The sequence below is a fragment of the Rhodnius prolixus genome, unplaced genomic scaffold, assembly GCF_049639745.1.
Source record: "Rhodnius prolixus isolate KJV_2025 unplaced genomic scaffold, Rpr scaffold_12, whole genome shotgun sequence".
NCBI classification, from domain to species: Eukaryota; Metazoa; Arthropoda; class Insecta; order Hemiptera; family Reduviidae; genus Rhodnius; species Rhodnius prolixus.
Genome location: NW_027411635.1, coordinates 6,221,591 through 6,247,313, shown reverse-complemented (window position 1 = coordinate 6,247,313; position 25,723 = coordinate 6,221,591). Strand labels below are relative to the sequence as shown.

Sequence of the window (25,723 nt, the reverse complement as noted above, 5' to 3'; positions counted from 1 at the left end):
AACAGTTGTCCGCCCGTAATTATTATACTCCATTATGATTTTTCAGCAGAGTAAGATACTCAGTGCTAATCACTATCAAGCGACTCACGTGGAATCACACTCTAAACTGAAATAGCAAGAAGTAGACAGGCCTAAGTGAATTCTGGACAGGCGACTTAAATTAACATTAGAGATAAAATTATGCACTTATTTACAGCACTTAATTAAACCAACATAGACCAAGGGATTTTAATGATGGTGGTCTACCAAGCATTCTAATTCCTATGTTACAATTCCTTCAGTCTAAAATCCTTCTATGTATAGTCATCTATTCAGAGCTTAAAGGTCCTTTTGTAGCAGATCTATTAAAAGCCCGTTATAAAAAAAAAATGTCATTCTTCCTTTTTTCTGCATCCAAATCCAATAGGATGTCATCTTTCATACCGAAACCTCCCAGAATTCCCACTAGTAGGCTGAAGAGCCACTAGCGAGTTACTGAGTGAACATTTTGTAGTATAGTAGAGTGTCATCACTGGATTATCCCTTTATGTCAATGATTATGTCAGCGCATTTACATTAAGTAGAACTATGTACTTGAAAAGTTCAAAAATAAAATTAAGAAATGAACATATTACAAGCAAGGAAGTCTGCGGAAGTTCTAGTTCAGCTTTTTTGATATTCTCTTCTTAGAAAAACTTCTAGGCCCAGTAATGAGCCATAGCTCCGAAAAAGTAGGCGCTTCTACAGCTCCGATGGTGTACAATGTTGATAGTAACGAGAGAACATTGTACTGAGGCTAGAGAAAAATTAAATAAATATAATCATTAAAATATAAGTTTATTAACAACATGTTTTATTTTTAAAAAAATTCACAGATTTACTCATGAATCAACTCTAATGACTAACATATAACATATCTAACATATTATACGAGTACTTCTATGCACTAAAATACACCTTACTTGTTAGTCAGTACATACTTAATTGATAAATACGATGAACACTTATTGTTAATTAATTTATCATTAACCTCTAGGCATCAGTTTTATGGTTTTTTTATTTATGCATTTCAATATTTGTTATGTAAACTGTTTCTGAACTTATTGAATTTTCTGAACAATTTACCACTTATAGGGTCACTTAGTGAAGGCGGATCAGCCAAAATTAAGTAGGAGCTAAATAAGAAAAATAAATTGAAAACTTTTTTATCCCACACGGATAATCTATTACTTTAATGGTGATGTTTAAATAGTTTTTTGTAATTTCGTAGGATCTATCTGAACAATATTATGGGTTTAAAGGTCTGTAGAAAACAAATTATTTCACACATTTGGAAAACCAATGTATGATCTGATTTATAATACTTATGTTGTTTCTTTCTTTCTTTTTCTTTTTTTAAGAAAAGAGGCCTTCAATCATGAAACTCTCAATACAAAGCACGCTCGTTTGTTGAAACCTGATGGTAATAGAACTAGCAAGGTTCGAGCCTTAATCAGAGTTTACATTTTACTTGATCTACTTCAACTAGTGTTAATGATCTATCGCAAGTTCCCTAGCGCCCTTAGGGACCCCAGAATCTGCAAGTAAAAAATAAAGAATAAATAAAATGAGCATCGTAAAGTAGGAATAATCAGAATGATTTATGGATGTGACAAGGCGAAGAAGGATTTGTGAGAGTAATGTTCTCTTCTACGCCGAGACCTGGATTTATCTCGCAGAAAACAAGAACAAAAAGACGAGGAAACGAAAAAGAACAGTAATAACAGAGTTTTAGAGAAAAGTCACGAGGAAAACTAAATTGAACAGAGTATGAAAGGAGAAAATAAGCAAAGAGATGATGCAAGTGTACGTAACCTGAAGAGATGTATCAAGATTAGGTGCTCCCAATACGATGGAACAAACATAACCGAGGCAGAAATACAGAGATGGAATAGAAGAGGAAATAGCTGATTGAGGTCGTGGAATGGCCACTGCGGAACAAAAGGATTAGACTATTATGACAAATATTCAAGTAATAAAATAAAGAGGGAAGGGTTTAGCTACGTAGTTAGCGCACTGGATTCCCAAACGAAGATCCCGAGTTTGAATCCAGAAAGTCCCTTAAATTAAAAAAAAAAAAAAATTAAATATAAAGTGCATTCAAAAGTATGTGCATAGCATTCATGGATAAAATGTCAGTTTGTAGCAGTTATTTTTGTATCTGAAAACACATCATTACAACAATAAAAATAAAAACTTTTTACAGCAATATTTACAGATATAGTACAATATAAAAATTGACAATGGACTATTTTGACTAGACGATATAAACACTAATTAATCTTACATTAATGAAATAAAAGTTATAAAAATTAGATTTTCAGCTTCTTAAAAAAACTTTCACAGCAAAAAATCAGCTGTAGTCCTGGCTTTAAAGTCATCATACCCTTTTGAAAATTTAAAACAAATCTGATGTTAAAACACAAGCTATTTTCTCTCATCAGAATTCTTAAAGTTCTAGCATAATTTCTTTTTATTTATTTATTTTTTTTAATTATAGAGGTTCAGTCACATAAAAATTCTTAGTTCTCTAAGGTTTTTTTATCTTTGGTAGAATATTTTCTTCTACTTACTACAAGAGATATTTAAATATACAACACTGAAGTGACAAAATAATTTTTTTAACCAGCAAGATCGTACATAGCAGGTCATCCGAATTCTAGTACAAAAGTGCAATAACTGAAGTAAAGGCATGAATTGGTATCTTGAATTAATTGAAAACAAAGTTTTTGTGCCGCATCCGGGAACTAGACTGTCATATCAGGTCACACGAAGTTTTGATCTAAGATAATTTCTGCCCAAATAACTACCGGGAACTCAGACGACGCTGGCAAAATTTTGACGATAAAATTACTTAGAGTAAAGTAAAAAAAAAAAAATTAAGTAATGCCTACTTTTCAGGCGGTCTTTAGATCCAATTACAAAATTAGGGGTCGTGGACGGAGTCGACTTTTAATTTTTATTTTACTATAAATTTCTCATATCACCGTTAAATAAAATTCAAGAATTAGTAAACACACTGTCTACGGTGCCAAGACATGCGGCAATGAGGATTTTTTCAAAATAATCCCTTTATGACTCTACATCACAGTATAACTTTTAGGCAGGAATAGATTTCGTTTTGTAGATACACTCTCTAAGTCCTACACATTTATTAGTTCAAAAACATGCTCACAGATTGGTAGTTGCATGGAGCAAAACGTAACTAGTATGATGGCACTGATTGTTTTGCAATGGACTAGTAGGTGCTGGTCGAGTAGTTTGTCTAAAAAGGTTTGCGAAGTAGTAAGCACTAATGGCGATTAAACCCGTTGATATTACTGCTAATCCAAGTGAAGTAATGAATCGGGGCGGAGACCAGACATTTTCTACAATTCTTGCTTCACGCATCCTACTCCATACACACTTGTTCTTCGCGTCTGCATAACCAATTATACCAACACAAACCCAAGCCTTTCCAAACGGCATTCCAATGACTCTAACGTCTTGCTGACTGCAGTTCACTAATTTCCTCTTCACATCCCTGCCGACTGTCACACTGATCAGCTGTTGGCACATTAAATTTTCTGGCCAGACACTTGTCTTCACTAGCACATCGCTTGCATTTTTCTGTGCGTCCAAATGTATCACAACTGGTTTTGTCTTCTCTGCAAGTTTCAGCACCTTGAAAAAACATTTCTCAATTATTTATTTTTAAGAAAAAGAGAAAAAATTGTCAAAATTGGGTGTTTTTCAACGTTACGCTTTTTCGTGCAGTTTTTGACGATCAACCCTTATACATTTTTATTGAACAGTCAATAAAGAATCATGAATTTAAAAAAAGATCAAAGTTCCCTAAGAAAATAAATATATGTTTAAATCTTTGTACATAGTAATTAGCTGAATTTAGGCTAATGAGCACAGTAGTGAGATTTTTTTTCTAAGGTGCAGGTTCTAATGGGGTTCTAAGGAGCCGGTTTAAGGATGGGAGTCTGTTCCCGGAAGAACGATGGGCAGTTCCTTTTCTTTAGCCTTTGTATTTTGTTCTAAATGAATAAATATGGAATCTAAAAATAAAGGAAATGATAAAATTGCACCGAATAGCCATGAAGCGGCTTCTGCTGCTAATTAACCCAAACCTTTCCAACTTTTTTCATCGGGGAGGGGACGCAAAACCGCGTGATATAAGCTGCAGAAGTAGGGACAATGTTGTTACGGAAGCTAGCTGTGCACTGAAAAAGGCTCCAGGCACCAATCTTTACGCGTATTAAATTTTTAAAAAAATAAAAATTAGAAATACCTGATCGAAGGTTGAAAGAATCTAAGAGTTTTGATATCAATAATCTACATTTAACTCATCATAGTCAAAACAAAATTTTACCTTGCTACAACCAAGAACCAACGCAGATTCGCTCAGTCCTTTCTCAATCATCACCACACAATATCTATACCTATGTCCTGGGAAAAAAAGATAATGCAGGTTAGTAATACAATACAAAAAAATGCTCAGAATAATCCTAGTTTAGTGTCGTAGTAAGCACGATTTATATATAAAGTGAAAGTTAATATAAGGTTTACATAAAATGTAAATGGGTCTACCAATTTGAAGATGTGGAGCTAGTATGCTGAGTGGTAAAGAGGTAGGATCTGGCAAGAGCTCTGAAGAGCAAGTGAGCCTGTTAGTTTGTAAAAGTAGCTCATGACTTCCTAGTTCTTCGTACACAAACACAGCATCACAAGTGTATGGATGATTGGATTTAACAGACCACAGCAATAATAGATGATCTGTTGCGTAGGTCACGCCGGTTAGTGTCACTCTTGAGCCAGAGATGGGCAGTAAACTTGATTGAGGCGGTAGATCATATTCTTCACACTGTAGACTCACCTATGTGAACAGATAAACCTAGCCATTGTTAAAGTATATTTCTTACTTTAGCTAATTATGACTCAGCTGGTTAATAATAAGTTCGTCTACCTGCAACGCTAGTCCATTCTCCAGTGATGGAGGTGTGGCGCACACTGCGCTGTTTCTACTTTCAGGCGTGATGTTCTCTGATTTCAACCAGTTTGCTAGACTAGTCAGACTGCAGTCACAATTTAGTGGATTGTCTGAAAAAATATAATAATATTCTCGATAGAAATCGATGGTGATCATTTGTTCGACTTTCAATTTTCTGCATATGTGTCGATTTTCTTTTAAAACTTTTATTTTTCATTGTCTGTTTAATTTTTCTCAACACTGAATACGTTCACCACGATAAGTTTTTACGGAATCGTACATCCCATTTCCCTCGGACTCACTATTATTAATTGTTTTAACATAATCTTTAGTTTTAAAAGATATAACCCTTAACCTTTTGGTAATGGATGAAAGTCCGAAACCGTTCAGATTACACTAAAGATGCGTGTCACGACGGATATTATTCATATCAGTGGACGTAACCAAATTTTAAAATTTTGAAAAAGGTTTAAAAAAAAAATATTGGTTAGTTATGATAATAATATACCAGATAAACCACCTTTGCCGAAAATTTGTTGTTTTAATAGTAAAAATTTAATTAGGCGCTTATTACTACAGTCCTAATAAAAAGTAGTTATATAATAATTTTATTTTTAGTATATAATACACAATAAAAACCAAAAGAATAAGTAATTTCGATACCTAAACAAGATACAAATTTGAAATTCCTGCGATTTTTTGTATTTTGGAGTTATGCTGATCACAACTCAACAGACGGACACAAACATATAGACCTAATTTTTGACACGATAACAATACTTCCTAATTAACAAGTACAATAAGAGGAAGTATAAACTATAATTACAAGCCCGAAGTTTCTGTGACTGAGGAAGTGAGCTACTTTGTTATTCTGATGTCAGACAGGAATATCCCAGAGTCACTAAATTTCCTGAGGAAGTAGGTGGTTTAACGTAATCACAGACAAATTCTAGTTTACATGGTAATACGTTTATTATTTTAAAATAATAAATAAAAATAGGTTATTCTAAATTACCAGTTAATGTGAGTGTTCGGAGTGAACTGGACACATGTAGAGCTTCGGAAGCGACTATAGAGATATCATTGTCGTCCAGCCTTAACTCTGTTAGGCTTTTTAAAGAGAAAGTCAGATCTGCACTGAGTGCCCTCAGGAAGTTGTGCGACAAATCAAGGCGTTTCAAATTGCTAAGATGCGCCAGTGATCCTGTAACAGAAATAATAATAAAGTTAATTGATTTTACAAAGAAGGGACTGGTTAATGATATTCTTCTGGTATACAAAAAGAGAATGCAAACACTGGCAAGACTTATGACAATACTAAAATTCATTGCAATAGAATTTACCTTCGGAGACAGCTATTATTCTGTTGTGAGCAAGATCCAGGTCTACCAGCGAGCCTACTGCCTTGAAAGCGTCATCTTCTACAACCTCCAATACGTTATATCTGAAATTCAAATGCTCAATGTTCTCTGTTTCGAGATTTCCACTCCCTCTTGCAGCCTCAAACTTCAAATTTGATATTAGAAATTTGAAATAAGGTACTGGACTAATGCTTTAATAAAAAAATAAAAATAATACAATAATTTTTAGCAATTTTACGAGCTGTTAGGACCTTGCATAACTTTTATTTGAAAAGTTAGGCCTGAAACGTATCGGAAAATTCGTTTTGCAGCATTCTGAAGATGGGTAGAGGAAGGTGTATCAGTTCAGTTGAATATGCAGTTTTACAATCTGGGCAATGTTAGTAAGAATTAAATACGTTTAAAAATTCGGATTTTGGAAAAACCTTTTTCCCATTTTCAGTGGATTTATAAATTTTAGTCATTTTACCTTAAAATTAAATGTGTGAGTGACTGCATTCCTTGAAAAGCGCCCGCAGCGATCGAACAGAACTGGTTGTGAGCTAGATGTAATATTTTTAAAGATGACAAACTGTGCGGAAAGGTATGCCAATTTAATGCGCCAGACAGACGATTATTTCCCAGATCAAGTTCTTCCAACTGCAATAAACCATCCAATTGTAATAGTATTTCATTTCCCAATCTATTATTTTGAAGCCTCAAAAACTTGAGTTTTGATAGATTGCAAAATGTGCAATTAGAAATTATCTCCAGTTGATTCGAACTCAGTACTAAATATCGCAACATGGACAGGCCCTGCAACCAAAGAAACATGAATCCATTACTCCAAATGATTGAGCAATTTATCACTTCATTCTTAATTACTTAAAATAATTGATAATCTAGTAAATCTTTCTACTTCCATAGGTATTTTAAATAAATCTTTTATATTCTCAAAATAGGGTGTTTTTGTCAACGGAAAGTATTACTTTATTGAATCAATTATTCATTTTTTTTTAAGTATCTCAAAATGGCAGCAACAATTTTTTTAAACTTGGTGTACTAATTTAATTATGTAGATTTTTAACTTTTATTTAATTTTTCCCCCCCAAATCCGAAGTTCAAAGAATCCAAAGCCCCATTTCAGCGTAATGTACGGTTTTACAAACTACAATGTTGGTGAGAATAAATACGGGTAAATTCTTCCGTTTTTGTTGGATATTCATGAGATAGAAACTTAAGAATAGCACTTCATTGGTTTCAATTCTTTTGAATTTGGCGTTCATTTGTTTAATAATCCTATCCTGTACTTGGTGATTTGAAAGTGAACTTGGTAGTACGTGAATTCATATTTCAGAAAAATGTTTGCCCGTGCACTGTGAACGTCTGTAAGTTTGTTGCTGAGTAAGAAATAAATACCTTGAAGGAATGCTCGTGTAGGTCGCGCAACAGATTGTGGGAGAGATCAAGTCTTGATAGAGTCCTTAAATTGCTAAGTGCAGACGTAGGCACAGATTTGAGCTGATTGTTCGGTAAGCCCAGAGCCTCAAGTCCAGAACTGAGCCCAGAGAACCCTTCTGCAGATATTGAAGACAATATTCCAGAAGATATTACCAGGCCGTCAAGAGAAACTCCCTGAAAAATAAAAATCTGATTTAAACTTCAAAATTGAAAAAAAGTTCTTGAAATTTGTATTTTTTACTAAATTATAGTTGCATTTAACCAATAAACAGTCTGTCGTTTGACTTAATTAAATTCCTAACTTCTTAAGACATTTTTACAACCCAGTTTATAAGACTCTCTCTAATCTATCCGTTTTGAAACTAACTTTAGTTTTTTCAAAATACATCCACGATTACCGGTCCCTTATCTTTTTGTCTAAGTATTTCAACCAACTTATTATCCGTAATGGATCGTAAATAATGAGTCTAGGATCACGAACTCCAGATCCCTGATTTCTAATTTCCTTAAATTCCTATTTCGGATATGATCATGCGCAAGATCTACAAATTTAAACAAATCCTCCTAAACATCTTGTGCCCCTTTCGGACCACTGGATAACAATAACAACAACCGACTTAGCAGGCCTAACTTGAAATCTGCCAAACCGAAACCCTAGGTAACTACTCAACGAATTTGCACACGAATTATTATACTTCCCAAAAGTTAGTTTGTCCATTTCGTCTTTGAATCCAATTTTTGATTTTTTACCATCGATGAAATACTCCTCATTGTTTGCTCATTGTTGAATTAACAGTACGCTCTATGCTTAACGATTCGAGTCTCCGCAACTCTAATCGCATAAAAGTACTTTTTCAGAACCGTTCTTAAATGATGGCCTGACTTCAAATTGTCGCCCATTTTCAGATTTCCATACTGCCAGTCCAACTTGAATTCAAATTATTTTCCAAATGTATGAATTTTCATGTGCGGTACGAGCTAAAATTATATTGCAACTTCGGCAGCAAAAATAGTAATGTGTATAATTTATTATTGTTTTATAATAGATACAGTCATAAAAATTTAACAGCTTGTATTTATAACATTTTAACGGATGATATTTTAAAACTTAGAATATAGAATTGAAATATTTATGGTAAATTCATTTGAGTGTCGTAGGTATATTTTTATACAGTAATTGGTTTGAATTTAAATGTTTATTATCACATGTAATTTTTATATACAAATAAATCAATTGATATGCTGGCTGTAAGGGTATTTTTCTAGTCACGCCATCTTTAAGATATTACAGAAAGAACTCCTTAAATTGTAATACTAACCTGGAATAGAGGTTCCGTAATATTTGAAAGATCTCGTACTGTACAATCGAGCAGCGTGACTGCTTGGCTAGGCTTAAGCTGGCTAAGCGTGCGTGCAAGAATTGGTAGCCGTTCCTGGTCGACTACACAGCGTAAGGTATGAGGCAGATCACATGAGCAAGAAGCGTCAGTTACACTTGGGCATTCCCATGCGCCAGAAGCCCTATCAATGATCCATAGGCAAGGTATTATTAATAGCAAAGACATCCTGGAACAGATAATTTTGTTAGATTGTATCAAGAACAAGAAAGTGTCCTTTTCTTAACCAAATTAAGGGCTTTTAGATATACGTACAGACTTTTAAGTTGCAAAAAATAACTTTACAATTGCCATTTAGTATTACATCAAACTATATTTTGTGAGAGCAGTTACAGGACATAAAAATATTCACAGACTTGGAGCAGAAGTAATATGGCGGAAAAAACATTCTGAATTTTTTCTTGAATTCAAACGTAAATGACCATTTTGAGATTACCCTTAACGGTATATATTTATTTGCGTTTAGGGAAAGACTCCATACAAACAAAGTTAAGTTCTTGGTACATAATTATCAATTAGAGAGAAAATTTAATAATTATAATTATATTAAAATTAAATATATTTAATAACCATTAAAGAATGAAAAATAAAGTAAATAGAACTAAAAATGATTCTTTATTTCTACGTTAAGTGCAAATTATAGTACAAACTTTTAGAGAATATGAGACATTAAGTAATCAAAATAAAATCCAATTATAAATATAATGAAATCATTGACAGAGCAAAAGATCTTAATTTTAAGCAATTAATGATATAGTAAGAAAAGTGTCTTAAATGAACTTCATCGTTCGTCGATATATGGCAGTAGTTGCAGGATAAGGGGATTGATGGAATGCATGTAGTAAATGCTGAAAGGAAAATAGATATGGCAACTATAAGTTGTATTATACATAATATATTTAGTACCCTGAGTACTTTTTATTGAATAGATTTTTCATTATTTTCAGATAACTGCTATTTAAACCTTATACAATAATTAAAAACATAAATGTACATTTGGTTTGAAACATTTTTATCAGAAATTTCTATTAAGGTTACTTCTGAAAAGGTGTGAGTAGATTCCCTTGAAGTGTCATTTTTGTGTAAAGAATAGTTCTATCTTTTGTATACTTTTAAGAAGGATTGAATGTATACCGTAAGTTACCTCTTTGCTCAATTTTTAATTTTTATATTTTATTTTTTCCAAGTTGATTCGAAAGTCAACAGATCTTACAAGTAGTCGTCAGCATTGTGATGTTATCTTGTTATTGCCGTATTTAAAAAACAAAAAATTGTCCCGCATGCGATTTTAAAGTACGAAATCAGCCATTTTCTACGCCCTTAACAGTGGCAATGAATGGTTTTTTTTTTAATGAACATTGGACTCTAGTTAAATTAGAAAATTATTCAAATCGTAAGCTAAAGCTATATTTTCAAATTGTAAAATTGTTTAATTTCGTTTGGAAAATTATTACTTGACTAATTTTGCCAAAAATTAATAAAATATGAAAAGAATTCAAACAGCGTGCAGTGCATTTATAGAGAATATTATACGGTTCTAACACCTGTATAGTATTTATGTGTTGCCAACATTCTTAGTTGGAAGATTGTTTTTTCATTACTGGTCCGGAATAGCTGTGACGTGTCGCTTCCTTCATCTGAATCATTTTTATAAGAATGAACATGTATAATGTTGAAGCCTTTAGTACAAGGTTTCAAGAAACAGACTGCATCAAACTTAATTCCTGTTAAGTATGTACTTAACATGATGTATGTACTTTTTTTTTTCAGGAGACTCTAAATATCAATTTGGAAAGTTTGATTCGATTGCAATTCCTTCCAGTTAGCAAGAAAAAGTCAATAAAAATGCTATTGACAGTTTAGTATTTTGTGTAGCACAAATGATTATAATTTCTAATAACATAAACCTTGTTTGCAATTCGATGACAAGAATCCTCTCATGTTTGTATTGTTTTTATTTAATTTATTGATGTGTACTGGTTTGAGTGTGCTGGCTTACCGGCAACAGTTGCTTGTATTGTCATCAGTATGTAAGCGGCGGTCTGTAGTTTTTGCAGCGATCTTCAGCTCTGTCGCTTCTTCTAACTCTGGCCGTATTTGGAATCTCAGCCGAGCACAAATCGCCAGCCAGTTTGCTTTTTTTTTTCTTTTCTTTATTCTATCCATAACATTTTCTCCTTTAGGTATATATCACTTTTAGTTCATTTCTACTTACTAATACAATTTAAAATAATCAAAAACTTATGTAAACGTACACCTTTTTTTAAAAAGCAATTTACGTTATTATTTTTTTTCACCTTAGAATTATTAATAAAAAGTTGGCTGTCTCTAATATTTCTTCACAGTCATAAAATTCTTCAACACAAGGAAACTTGAAGTTAAAACACAACAAGAGCGCTTTCATTTCCATCTGGTAGAAGAATCGTTGTTCAGAATTGGGAGTTTAGCCCTTCATACAATGTTTGTTGTTTAAAAGTTATTACCGCGTTGTTAAACGTGGCTATGGTTGGAAGTGCATAGAGGTAGAATTCGCAAAATCATTTAACGTTTGACTTGGTCTGGTGGTGACCAATGCCATTGCGTATCAAGTTAACAAACTACAATGGAAAATTAACTGGGTACTTCTGCCTCTTTCTTTGTGGATGAGAATAAATAAAAATGGCAATAAAAGATTGTTTCAGTTTAAAAGGCAGGCAGGTTTTTGACAAGATAGGCAAAGTAGGTCATTCGTCCATTTATCGTGAGATTTAAAAAATCTCTGATGCGAATAAGATTGGTTAGTGAAGGCCCTACTTAAAAATTACTTTATATAATGGTTAATAAGTTAAAAATAAATGGTTTAAAATACAGAAAAGTAAAATCCACTGCGGAGAGTGGTCCACAGTTTTTTTCATTTTTCTGGCAGTGGTTTTTGATATTATTTTTCGGAGTATTTCGGATGAGCGGGATCGCAACTTCTTGGTAGAAGAAGTTTGCACCTGTTCGAATAGTCAGACTGCGTCTTTTAATTAACCTCGACTCTCTAGACCAGAGGTTCCCAATCTTTTTCGGTTTGCGGTTCCCTAAATAATCGGATTTTTTTCCGCGGCGCCCTTAATACATAAGATTTTTTTCTAAATTTTTGACTTTCTTGGAAAAATTGGAAAACTTTCCTTTTCAAAACAGAGAAAAATTAAAAACAGATACCTACTATTTTCCTTGGGATAATAATAAAATATCTAATTTCAACTGTTTCGGTAATATCCATATCGAGTATATCCACAACCACCATTTGGTTAGGTTAGTTGAAACAATAAATTAAACGCGAATTTTAAATTCACAAACAATTTATTGAACGTCCATTGATGATTAACATTATTTAAAATTATTGATGGGATAGATGGGCTTGATGTTCACTACACAACTTCTCAAATCTCGGAATAAAATTGGATATGGCTACCCTCATTTCTTGTTCAACGTTATTACCGCGACCGCCGAAAACCCAGCTTTGCACAAATAGGATGTTGCAAATGGAATTAATATTCGTAGTGCTTTACCACTGAGCAGTGGATATTCCTTGAATCAGAAAGTTCCATGCTACCAAATTGCCGAATTGTTTAATTGAATATTTTGCGGCCCCCCCTTATGACGCCACCGCGGCGCTCCAGGGAGCATACTTTGGGAATCACTGCTCTAGACGATATGAGCAAAACTGGGAATCACTGCTCTAGATGATATGAGCAAAACTAGAGCGAGCATCTGCAACCGTACCAGAAAAATGGTAATGGAACTGTAATAGGGATGTACTCGCTTCGCCCAGAAAGATCGAAGTTATATTAAACCTTTAACTCCAAGGAAAACAAAATGCCCAAAACTTAATAATAATAAATCAACCAAAATTTAGTTAAAATTAATTACTCTTAACGTAAGCATGCAGGATAAAACTAGTAAAACTGTAATATGCGGCAATCTGATGATGACATTTTACATTTTGTAAAGTTAGAAAAGAATAAGAAGGAATTATTAGAATTTTTTAAATTCGATTCTCAACTACTTTGGCCAAAATCAAGGATATCCAAGAGTAGGTTTAATGATTAAGGAAACATTTGAAAGAATAGGTTTAATTCAATTAATAGTGAGAAACAATCGTTAAAATCAGATTGTTACCGGATTTCACCCAAATGAATACTAAGTGATTTTCCGTTTTATGGTAAGCTGAAATATGTTCTGAAGAGTTTAAGACATGTTTTTTTAAGAACACCAGTAAGATGGGCGACTTCAACAATCAAGTTGGTATGATAAATGAATAATTTATTTATGTCAAACATTTGTTTGGTATAAAAGATTAGGTAAAAGAATATACCAAGTAAATTTAAATAAATGTTTTAGTAAACAAAATTGAAAAAAGTATTCTTATAAGTAACCTTAATAAAAAGAACTGGAAACCCACCCAAATAAAATTACAAAAATGACAATAAGAAAACCTCCAAGCACTTTAATAACCTTTTCAATTACTTATAGTTCATATTTCGCGGAGGACATTCGGGAATGATGAGTAGGATGAAACAGGTGAACAAAATCCTAGTCACTAAATTAGAATAAGACTAACAAGAGATGGGAATTCACCTAAAAAGTGGAAAAAGATATGAATCTTTGCTTAACTGAAACAGAGAATGTGATAAATAGTTTCACAGATGGTTTCAGCCAAAGAGGAATTGACAGGAGCAAGAAGGTCACAATCCAAATCTGATAACCAATTCAAGCTTGGTAAATTTATTTATTTATTTCTGTATTTATACAAAGAAGCATGTCACAGAAAGAGTTAGCCTTTTACTATACTATAAGAATTAAGATACAAAAGTTATTAAAATAAACAAACTTTTACCGAAATTAAACATAATACAACTGTAGGTGAATTTAAAAAGAAAAAGGAAAGTGACACTCAATAATACATACAGTGACTCCCATTAATATTGGGACACCTATTACAAAATGATTTAAAAGGAAAATGAAAACAACATACAAAAGTTTGGGATTTTTTTTTTTTTAATAACATTAGCAACATCTGTAGAAATTATATATAAGTATAAATCGATGAAATTCCAAACTGTTAGGTAGCACTTTTTGAAAAAGTGTGAAATAAGGCTCTTAAAAATATTGGGACACCAGAAGTGCTAGAGTTTAAATGTTCAATATTTAAAATCTCCTACTATTTAATATTTGGTTGGTAATAATTTAATAATTGCTTTTTGACTTACAATAGCCCTCTAACGATCAGGCATAGGTGAAACAAGTTTTTGGTTAATTCAGGTGGTGTTTTTTTCCCATTCTTCCAGGAAACATCGTTTTAATTCATTTTTGTTAGATATTACTCGTTTGCTTAAAGCACTGGCTAAATATTGCCATAATTGTTCAATGGGATTAAGATCTGGTGACTGCGGAGAGGTTTGGAAAACTTTTCGGCAATTATATAACAGTCACTGACGTATCACCCAAGCCGTAGGTTTGGGGTCGTTATCTTGTTAGAATTTAAAAGACCCTAAAATACCCAATTTTTTGGCACTTTTTCCAAATTATTTTTTAATATATTACTATAAACTATTTTGTCCAACATTCCATCAATAAACACTAATTCTCCAAATCCTGATGCGGACATCCAGCCCCAAACCATAACTGACCCACCTCCACCCGGAGGTGGAGCTTTAAAACCCTTTAATGTTGGCTGTAAATTCTTCTTTTCGAGCTCAGCATTCGCTTTCCTCCAGCCTATGGGTTATGACCCATCCATCTGACTGAAAAACATTAAATTTTGATTCATCGCTAGAGTATATCATTCCAAAAGTCACTATTTCCATTAAAACATTTTTCGGCAAATTTCACTCTCTTAACACGATTTATCTTACTGACAAAAGGATTCTTCCAGGCTATTCTACCATGATAGTCGAGTTTTCTTAGCACTCTCCGAACAGTTTCTGCCCCTTTTTTGCTTTCTAAACATGTCAAAAATTTCACATTGAAGTTTTGGAGCACTAAGTCGGTGATCTTTTTTAATTCTTTTAATATATAACGCTGCTCTCTGCTGCTCTCTCTCAGAGAGCAGTTGAGGACGGCCTTTTTGTGGGGTTGAAACAATTCTTTTTTCTTTTTGGTAACGCTGAATGATGTTCCACGCAGTAGATGTTTTAGGTCCGATCAGTTTTTCTGTCTCTCTAACACTTTTTTTTTTGTCTTTGCGCATAGAAATTACAATTTTTCTTTGTTCAATCGTTGTATTTGTATTTTTGCGCGACATGTTACACCTGGCTTGATTTATATAAACTAATTTAATTATTAATTTCATATTGAATATATGCTTAAGGTAAATATTTACAAATTGTATAAATATTCGGGCAAAACCTTGGACAAACTATAAATTATAATAGTGTCCCAATACTTATGAGAGGTAGAATTTGCTCTTATTCTTATATACATTTTTTTTAATCTACCAAAACATTTTTATGTAATTATTTAAATAGTTTTTATTTAATTAATAGTAATTATAAAATGAAATGAATTTATAAAAATTTGAATAAATGGGTGCCACTTTTAATTTTCGTCAATTTTTAACTTCTGTATGTACTGTCCCAATATTAATGGGAGTCACTGTATACTGTTCTCTTCTTTTGCTCATATTCGAAAGAAAACAAAATACGAGGTAGCTCGGGGAAACCAGCATCAACATACAATAATAAACAGAAACCAAGGCAGTACAAAATCACAAATTATTCGTTCACATTGTGGATCTAGTGAGCACAGACCTGGACATTACTCTTGTATCAAAGCACTACGTAGTCTCATTGTATTAGTCAAAAAGTTATACACATTAAATAGTACTTGAGTTTTATTTTCACATACAAGTGGGTTTATTAAATAAGTATCTGAAGAACTATTAAGGTATTAGTTTCTACTATATAAACTGTAGTAGGGGCATTTTAAAAATATGTGTACGAGAGATTCCTCGCTTGCTCTGCATAATTTACAAGATTCAGATAGTTCTACGCTATACGTTAATTTTTTTTTTTTTTTTTATAAATGGTACATTTTTTAGCAGCACTAATCCTGAGTTGGCTGAACACCCTGACGGCTTCCAAACAAATATTATAAAACAAGTAATAATTCTTATATTTTGCGTGCAGGATTTCTCTATACAATGTACTATATGAGAAAGAATGCGCTCTCTATAGGTCAAGCTTGGTAAATAAATATATGACTTTTTATTAATATAAATATCTTCATTAACTTTTAATGTTAAACGAAACCTATTATAAATACTATTTGTAAACTAAACTTATGCTCAGTCCAAGCCAAAAGTCAACACTAAATGATAACTCCTTAACAAAAACTTACAGTTTAAAATGTTAAGTATAAGGGTTGATTAAACGCCAAAAGGTACACAAATCAGCAAGTACCCAACATTTCATTCATGCTTAGCTGATATAATTTAAGTAATTTTGCTGCATTAACTTTTCCTTCACATTTTTTAGAATTTATTAGATGTCACAGACCCTTATGCTGGCCAGTTCATTCATAATATTATTTTATTATAATTATGATAAAATGTATATTAAATCTTCGTTTTTAAATAGGTACTTTATTTGAACTCTATTCCAAATTATTCTTCTGATTTATCTTTAATATGCCCTTTATTCTGAGTAGTCACGTATGCATGCTTGTTAAAGTAGAAAAAGAAAAAGTTAGAGTCGGCTACTGTTTAAATTTGAATCACGGATTTCAGTCTTAAATTCGTCTTAAATTCAGTCCGAAATATTCGTGAGCACAAATAATACACAGTAGATTATTCAACAACAATTATTCATTTCTCAATTGTAATTTAATTTAGAATTAAAACAGAATCATTGATATATGTTGATGTAAGCATTTTTTAAAAAAAGTTTTTGAATTTTCTAGCCTCATAATTTTTTTTTTTAATAACGTTTTCTTTTTAACCTGTAATTAATAGTTTGATTATTATAGATTAATAGATATTAAAGTCAATCTACAGTGCTACTTGAACAAATATTTTGTAGATGAAAATGGCCAGCATAAGGGTCTGTGACATCTAATAAATTCTAAAAAATTTGAAGGAAAAGTTAATGCAGCAAAATTACTTAAATTATATCAAATAAGCATGAATGAAATGATGGATACTTGCTGATTTGTGCACCTTTTGGCGTTTAATCAACCCTTATACTTAACATTTTAAAATGTAAGTTTTTGTTAAGGAGATTTTTGTACCTTTTGGATAGATTTTCATTTTTGTCTATTTTGCGAAGTTACATATCTGCTTTACTGATTTTTTTAAAATTTGGAATAAGCAATTTTATCATTATAACCTGATAAGGTGTTAAGTCGGAACCGTAACTACCACTGGAGAGATCTTTTTAAAGAATGATTATAGTTGCGGTCCCCAAACCATCCTCAATAAAACTTTTTTTGAGAAAGCGTTTCGAATAAAATAGGAAGGTATTTGTACGTAAAAAGCAAAATTAAACTGCGATTTCAGTACTTCCTTTTAAGAGGAGTAAGAAAAATAAACTGCGATTACACTACTTCTCCCTAAAAGGCAAAGAGGCAAAGATTTTAAATCGAAACAATAATTATTCATTAATGTAAATAGGTTCACCCATTGATAACTTTAACGATTGCAGTACTTCCTCTTAGTGAGTGTAAGAGCATTATGGCACTTCATAGCCACGTAGAGGAGCTTTAACCGCTTCTTCTTGCTAAATTTTATCAAAATCGGACTAAGCGTTATAGAAATATTGGTAATAATAGTTTTAGAAAGGGCCTTACTTGGGTGGGGCAAACTCCCCTCCATATGAGGCATAGCGTCGAGACTTTTAAAGTGTAAATCTGTTCAAAATTTCGATTCGAATGACACTTCATTCATGAAAATCGGTTCACTTGTTGATAATTTGAAACGATTGCTATACTTCCCCTTAACTAGTGTAAGGGCAGATCGTCGCTTTAATGTTACGTAGGGGAGCCCTAACCCTATCATCCTGCCAAATTTTATCAAAATTGGGCTAAGATTTACAAAGTTATTAGTAATAATAATTTTGGAGGGGGCTTCACATATATTAGGCTAACTCCTCACCCATTTGATCAACAGCATCGAGACCCCCAAAAGGCACATCTACATAAAATTCCGAATCGAATGACACCTCATTCATGAAAATCGGTTCGCGCGTTTAGGCGCTACGTTGTTTACAAAAAAGGTAAGAACAAGAACAAGAACAACAACAAGAACAAGAACAACAAGAACAAGAACATTTTCTGAAAATGCCGTTTTTGCCCATTTTCAGCAACCTATTTCTCGAAATCTATTTAATCTATGTTGTTGCAACAAAATTACAGTCATAAAGGAGGATTTGCTCTATATTTTGAAGAAAATTTGGGAATTTTATCTTTAATAGCAAAAGAGAAAAAAATTGTCAAAGTCGGATCTTTTTCAATGTTACGCTTTTTCGTGCACTTTTTGACGATCAATCCTACCGGACAGTTTTAATAATCCTCTTTTTAATCACACATTTAAGAATAAAGTAAATACATTATTTTATTCTTAAAAAAAAAATGTATTTAATGAAAATTTAAAGTACAGTACAGATCAGTTTAACGATAAACAAGGAAATACTTTCTTTACCTTATAAAGTGGCTGCACATGAATCATTTACTTTTAACAGGTAAGAAAAATTTTTGGCGCAATTGTTTTTGTTACTTAGTAAACGAAATCAAACGAAATTTCACGTATTATTCCGATCATTGCAGCTCATTTACGCTTCTTAACTTTGGTTGCTACTTTTAAGGCCATCACTGAATTAGTGGACTAACAACAAATGAATGAGTTCTCTAAGTTAATTTCTTTTCACCTAATATCTTTCTGAATTATGTATTTCTTATTTTGAAACAATCTTTCAAGAGAGAGTAACTATGGTGTAACAGTACATAATGTGGACGATATTATTAGCCTTTACCGATGGTGTCAAACCTCTATTCAGACAGTTGTATTGACTTTCAACAATAGTTATTTATTTAACAAGTGTGGAAAGTAGTACTTTTCCTCACGCGAGGCAGGGTTTGCACGCACGAGCGAGCGAAGCGAGGCGAGTGCAAGTGCAAATTGCCGAGTGTGAGGAAAATACTTGACACTCGAGTTAAATATTATATTTTTTCTGCAACCATTAGATTTATTAACTAAAAAAATTAAAAATTTCATTTTTACAGTCTACAAAAAGTAATTTTTTTATTATAAACATTTATTGTTATTAAAACTGTCCGGTAGGACAGTTGTATAAGGGTTGACCATCAAAAACTGCACGAAAAAGTGTAACGTTGAAAAACACCCAACTTTGACAATTTTTTTCTATTTTTGTATAAAAGATAAAATTCCCAAATTTTCTTTATAATATAGGGCAAATCCTCCTTTATAACTGTAATTTTTTTGCAACCACCCAGATCTAATAGGTTTCGAGAAAAAAGTTGCCGAAAATGAGCAAAAACGGCTTTTTCAAAAAATGTTCTTGTTCTTGTTGTTGTTGTTGTTCTTCTTCTTCTTCTTCTTCTTCTTCTTCTTCTTCTTCTTCTTGTTACCTTTTTTGTAAACAACGTAGCGCCTAAACGCGTGAACCGATTTTCATGAATGAGGTGTCATTCGATTCGGAATTTTATGTAGATGTGCCTTTTGGGGGTCTCGGCCCTGTACATCGAATGGGAGAGGAGTTAGCCCCCTTTATGTAAGGCCCCCTCCAAAATTATTATTACTAATTACTCTGTAAATCTTGGCCCGATTTTGATAAAATTTGGTAGGATGATAGGGTTAGAGCTCCCCTACCTAACAATAAAGCGACGATCTGCTCTTACACTTGTTAAGGGGAAGTATAGCAATCGTTTCAAATTATCGACACGTGAACCGATTTTCATGAATGAAGTGTCATTCGAATCGAAATTTTGTACAGATTTGTACTTTAAAAGTCTCGACGCTATGCCTCATAAGGAGGGGAGTTCGCCCCACCCAAATAAGGCCCTTTCTAAAACTATTATTACCAATATTTCTACAAAGCTTAGTCCGATTTTGATAAAATTTAGCTCAAATAAGTGGTTAAAGCTCCTCTACGTGGCTGCGAAGTGCCATCATGCTCTTACACCTACTAAGAGGAAGTACTGCAATCGTTAAAATTATCAATGAGTGAACCGATTTACATCAATGAATTGTCGTTCGATTCAAAATCTTTGCCTTTTAGGGAGAAGTACTGTAATCGCAGTTTATTTTTCTTGCTCCTCTTAAAAGGAAGTACTGAAATCGCAGTTTAATTTTGTTATTTACGTACAAATACCTTCCTATTTTATTCAAAACGCTTTCTCAAAAAAATGGTTATTGAGGATGGTTTGGGGACCGCAACTATAACCATTCTTTAAAAAGATCTCTCCAGTGGTAGTTACGGTTCCGATTTAACACCTTATCAGGTTATAATGATAGAATAGCTTATTCCAAATTTTAAAAAAATCTGTAAAGCAGACGTAACTTTGCTAATAGACAAAAAGGAAAATCTATCCAAAAGGTACAAAAATCTCCTTAACAAAAACTTACAGTTTAAAAAGTTAAGTATAAGGGTTGATTAAACGCCAAAAGGTACACAAATCAGCAAGTACCCAACATTTCATTAATACTTCATTGATATTATTTTAGTAATTTTACTGCATTAACTTTTCCTTCACATTTTTTAGAATTTATTAGATGTCACAGACCCTTATGCTGGCCAGTTCATTCATAATATTTTTTTATTATAATTATGATAAAATGAGTGATGAATTATTCTGAGTAGTCACATATACATGCATGTTAAAGTAGAAAAAAACAAAGTTAGAGTCGGCCACTTTTTAAATTTCAATCACGGAGGATTCAAAACAATATTTCAGTCTTAAATTCGTCTTACCGAAATATTCGTGAGCACAAATAACATACAGTTAATAACAAGTAGATTATTCAACAATATTTACTCATTTCTCAATTGTAATTTAATTTAGTCCCCCTAATTTTACTTATGGTAAAATACTGGAATAATTAGCTGTCCTAAAAATATGCATATCTTTATTTTCTTTATTTTATATTACATATATATAACATTGTGGGAAGAACACCTAGATTGAGAATGTAATTGAAGAAAACTATATTATTTGCGATAAAGCCAGATTATTTATTACTTATTATTACAAACGTTTGACTACAACATAAAATAACAATTACTTTAATCGAAGAATGAACTTAAACCAATGATTTTTATTTAAAAATAAAAATAAATGCATAAAATCATTGATGTAAAAAAAGTTTATGAATTTTTTAGCCTCTTATTTTTTTTATATTTTTTATAACGTTTTCTTTTTCACCTGTGATTAATAGTTTGATTATTATAGATAAATAGATATTACAGTCAATCTAAGTTAAATGGTGTGTTACTTGAGTAAATATTTTGTAGACGAAAATGGCCAGCATAAGGGTCTGTGACATCTAATAAATTCTAAAAAATGTGAAGGAAAAGTTAATGCAGTAAAATTACTAAAATAATATCAATGAAGTATTAATGAAATGTTGGGTACTTGCTGATTTGTGTACCTTTTGGCGTTTAATCAACCCTTATACTTAACTTTTTAAACTGTAAGTTTTTGTTAAGGATATTACAATGATTTACATTACTTACGTATTTACATTACTTATTACATTTTCTGCTGTTTCTTTTATTGATGGGGTGTTTTCTAAACAGGAATCGCAAGAATCCATTTTAAATTTCTATAAGGTAACACTATAACCTTTTTAACTGTTATAATTAAAAATATCTAATTATTATTAAAGTATTATTTTTATTTCTATATTCCTTTCAATTTTTATTTTATTGTTTAATATTCGTTTTTTAATTATTTAGTTACGTTAAATAAGCTTATTAAAGTTTTACAGAAAATATTTATGTTAATAACAAAACTTCTTATATCAAGGAAGCACAATAAAGTTTTTCCACACACTAGTGCGGAAAGTGACACTAATGGGAATTTTTCCCCACTAGTGTGGGAAGTTGGGCATTACACAGCTGATTTTAATTGAGTAATGAGAACTTCCCTACATGGTTGCAGAAAAAAGTGTTTTTCTTCTTCTTATGAGCATTTTGTGCTAATGCAAATTATCAATTATTAATATGTCTATAGAGGGAAACAAAAGCTAAATAACTTGTCAGAAGGTCAATGAAAGTTAGAAAAATAAATCATTTACTGAAATTACATTCTTGAATAAATATAAATTATTTAGGAATACCCGTCAGTATACCCTGCTGGTTTGCTGAAGTGGCTAACCAGGTAAACGTGTAGAAAGAATGGCTGAAGATGAGTACTCGTATACTGGCCAGTAGTCAGCGTATAACTGACAGGCTGCAAAAAAATGGAACTTTTTCAAGTTATGATAGCCTCAACTAATCACAATGTGTCAGAAATCTGGGCTCTAAGATGTATTACCCCAAAATGGAATCGATTCTCAATAGATTCATCAAAAAAGTCACCTAAACTCACAGCATGAGCAATATTAAACAATCGGCCAACTCCAAAAATTCAATAATTCTAATTTTAAAACATGAAATAATCAACTTCTTAAGATTGAGCAGTGCTAAACTTGCCACTCGGTTAGGTATGACCGACAATTCTCAAGGAGAAGCTATGAAGATACATTTGAGGATTAACGGCAAGTGGTTAAAAAGTTGTCGAGGTTAGCATTAGAAGATTTTAAAGGCTATCGCAAAAATACTTCTTATTTTAACTAGTGCAGGTTTAAAGAGTAGACAAAACAAAAGAATTCATTAAAAACTATCAAGGTAAGACTTGTAAGCTTTATTGAAGTGGAATTTGAGCATTTAAAAGTACGCAGTCAGAAAACGTAATGACGGTTCAGGGCAAGAAGGCAGGGTTGTTGAAATAGCCACTGTCTGGATAAAAGTTAAGGATGTTGCAGATAGCCTACCTCTGGTGGAGCCGGTGACTGGTTCTTCGAGCAGAACTCATAGCGATTCTAGAGTACAGTTCGCTAACTCGAGAACAACAGGTTAATGCAGTAAGAAATTTCTCGGATAGTGAAAAACCAGTGTTCATCAAAAACTGCTAAAGGAATGTAGAAGAAGACTTAGTGAATTAGATCGAAACAGACCTTTTCTGGGTTCTTGTGTATCAAGGAATGCAGAGTAAAATGAAAAGGATATTGAGTAGCGAAGGTCTTTTTTTTTTTTCACAACCCTTCGATAGGTGAAAGCAAGTGTTGCCAATTCAGAATCAAAGAGAGGGACCAGAAATTGACGTAAGATAATGGCAGCTTAACTCTTGCGCCCTGACGAAGAGATCTACAATCGGATATTTGCTTCAATATATCATTTCAATCAAATCCTTTTTAAAAAAAATCATTAAGGAGGACGAAATGAATACATTGGATCCACCGATTCGATAAAACCGTACTCGCTGTGATGATATTGAATTAATGTTAAGAGAAGTCTATCGTTACGTACGGTTCGGAAGCATGGGTATTAACCAAAGCGGACGAACGAAGGTTGTGCAGGTGGGAAAGAAAAGTATTATGAAGGGTTTTCGGACCTTTAAGGACGTAGGATGGCTATAGAATCGTTGAACTGTTCGGGTAGCCACTATAAAGTCTGGTAGACTACGATGGCTGGGACATTTGCACCGAATGAAGGAGACGAGAGGTCCCAGGAAAGCTCTATATGGACACCCTGGTGGAAAAAGGCCGAGGGGTAGGCCTCGTCTAGGATGGGTGACCGACGTGCAGGAAGATTTAGAAGCCCTTGGTCAGCAGAGATGGAGAACGTCGGCAAGAAATAGAGAGAGGTGGAGAGCTGTAGTGGTTGAGGCTCGGGTCCTTCATGGACCGTTATATAGCCCTTGAGTAAGTAAGTAAGAGAAGTCTAAAAATTCTCTTGGTCGCATCAAATGGAACAGAAAGGATCTAAGGTAATTCGGCAAGCATTGTGTCAACAGTGTGGAATTGCAAAGTATCCAGAGTAAGCCAGCATCTATACTTTGGGGAATCTCGCAAGCTTTTTGCAATGCAGGTTTTTTGAATTTGAGGTAATACAGTGGAAGAAAAGTTTTCTAAAAACTATCTTCATCAAGTTTGAAAAAGGTATTGTAACGAGACTTGATAGATTTAAGAGTAATCCAGGTGTGAAGAAGTGAGAAATTGATGAGATGTAAAGATACCCATCCACTTTTTATATCCATAAGAGCTCTTAATTGAAAGTTATAGACTCACATGGGGTACAATGAGTGCACAAAATTGAAGAAAAAATCATCGCCATTTTTGGGAAAGTTTTAAAAAAAAAATCCATTCAGTAATATAGTACTTTTGGTTGAGGGATTTCTGTAGTTTTAAGTTGCAGTCATGCCCCAGGAAACATAACTTATTTGCGATATTTTAGAGATATTTTGTTCACACACATTCTAATAATACTTTTTTTACGTAGTAAAAACAAACAAAAAACCTCCCATCAATTTTAATTTAACTTGTTTGTAAAGTAATCAGATTTGAATTCAATATTTGCTTATAACAAAAACAATTGTAGCGGATAGTGTAAACTTTACTTACCAGCAAGGTAATTTACGATAGCCACACATCACCTACATAGATAAGGATAACAATGCTTTTAGTAAAAATTCAGTATCAGTAACTAAAAGTACAGATTGTGATTGAAAATAGATCAAGAGATTATGGACCCAGACAGCAAAGCTGGCACTTTTAAGTTACACCGTACTTGAACAGTTGTTATAGAATATGTTGAAATTGAAATAAGCAATGTGTTTATGAGAAGGCGGAGCAGTTTGTTTTTGGAATGTGCGTAGGAAGTGAAGCCATAATGGTACAGTCAAATAAAGTAGAAATACAATACTTAAATAAATTTCATAAAATAGAAATGTAATCGCATGTTTAGACTTTAAAAAAAAAATATATGAAATATCTTATCGAATATAGCTTTGATAAGAAATAAAGATGATACCTTGCTGACAGCGTAAAGAAGCGAGACGAGAACGGACACTCGCAAAAGCATGTCTCTCTCCTGACGCACGATTAGTCGACTAAAGTTCCAACGACCGTTTCCAGCTTGTCATTGTCATTCATATACTCCCCACTACCATATGTTTATAATGGTGGGGGCATTCATTAAGCCTAAATCTAATGTATTTATTCCAGTCTCAATTCTTAAATCTGAACAGATGGTTAAATAAAAACCTACTGTAATGGGCTTCTAACATGATCATTCCAACCATCAGTTTTTTTATCAATCCTGTACACTTGCTAAACAGCGGTGTTACTGTCATTGATCGAGCAAAAATGTTTATCGCGTAATTTTTTCTTTTAAATTTAATTCAATACATCTACGAGGGTCGTTTGAAAAGTCCGTGCAAAAATAAAAACTACTTAATTTTTTGGGGTAAACCTCTTTTATTTTTCAACATAGTCTCCTTTTAGGCTT

At 32.7% G+C, this 25,723-nt stretch overlaps 1 protein-coding gene across 2 annotated transcripts; it reads right to left on the bottom strand.

Annotated features, from left to right (window-relative positions):
• Window positions 1–797: 797 nt before the first annotated feature.
• Window positions 798–25,352, bottom strand: LOC141461715 (uncharacterized). 2 transcript variants are annotated; one of them, XM_074142982.1, is made up of 11 exons: window positions 25,247–25,331; window positions 24,838–24,869; window positions 9,117–9,363; window positions 7,756–7,971; window positions 6,827–7,152; window positions 6,340–6,440; window positions 6,012–6,200; window positions 4,973–5,106; window positions 4,597–4,882; window positions 4,379–4,455; window positions 798–3,681 (listed from the first exon to the last, which is right to left on the bottom strand). In XM_074142982.1, the coding sequence occupies exons 1-11, from the start codon at window positions 25,295–25,297 to the stop codon at window positions 3,190–3,192; spliced, it is 2,151 nt and encodes a 716-aa protein (XP_073999083.1). In that variant the 5' UTR covers window positions 25,298–25,331; the 3' UTR covers window positions 798–3,189. The 2 variants fall into 2 exon arrangements, with proteins under 2 accessions (XP_073999083.1, XP_073999084.1); XM_074142983.1 differs by lacking the exon at window positions 24,838–24,869 and having other exon boundaries at window positions 25,247–25,352.
• Between the last annotated feature and the right edge of the window lie 371 nt (window positions 25,353–25,723).

Coding starts and splice junctions, on each gene's coding strand:
- LOC141461715 (XM_074142982.1), bottom strand. CDS start 25,297: ATGCTTTTGCGAGTGTCCGTTCTCGTCTCGCTTCTTTACGCTGTCAGC. Junction 24,870..25,246: donor TTCTTTACGCTGTCAGCAAG/GTATCATCTTTA, acceptor TTATCTATGTAG/GTGATGTGTGGCTATCGTAA. Junction 4,456..4,596: donor AGCTCCACATCTTCAAATTG/GTAGACCCATTT, acceptor TTTTTTTCCCAG/GACATAGGTATAGATATTGT.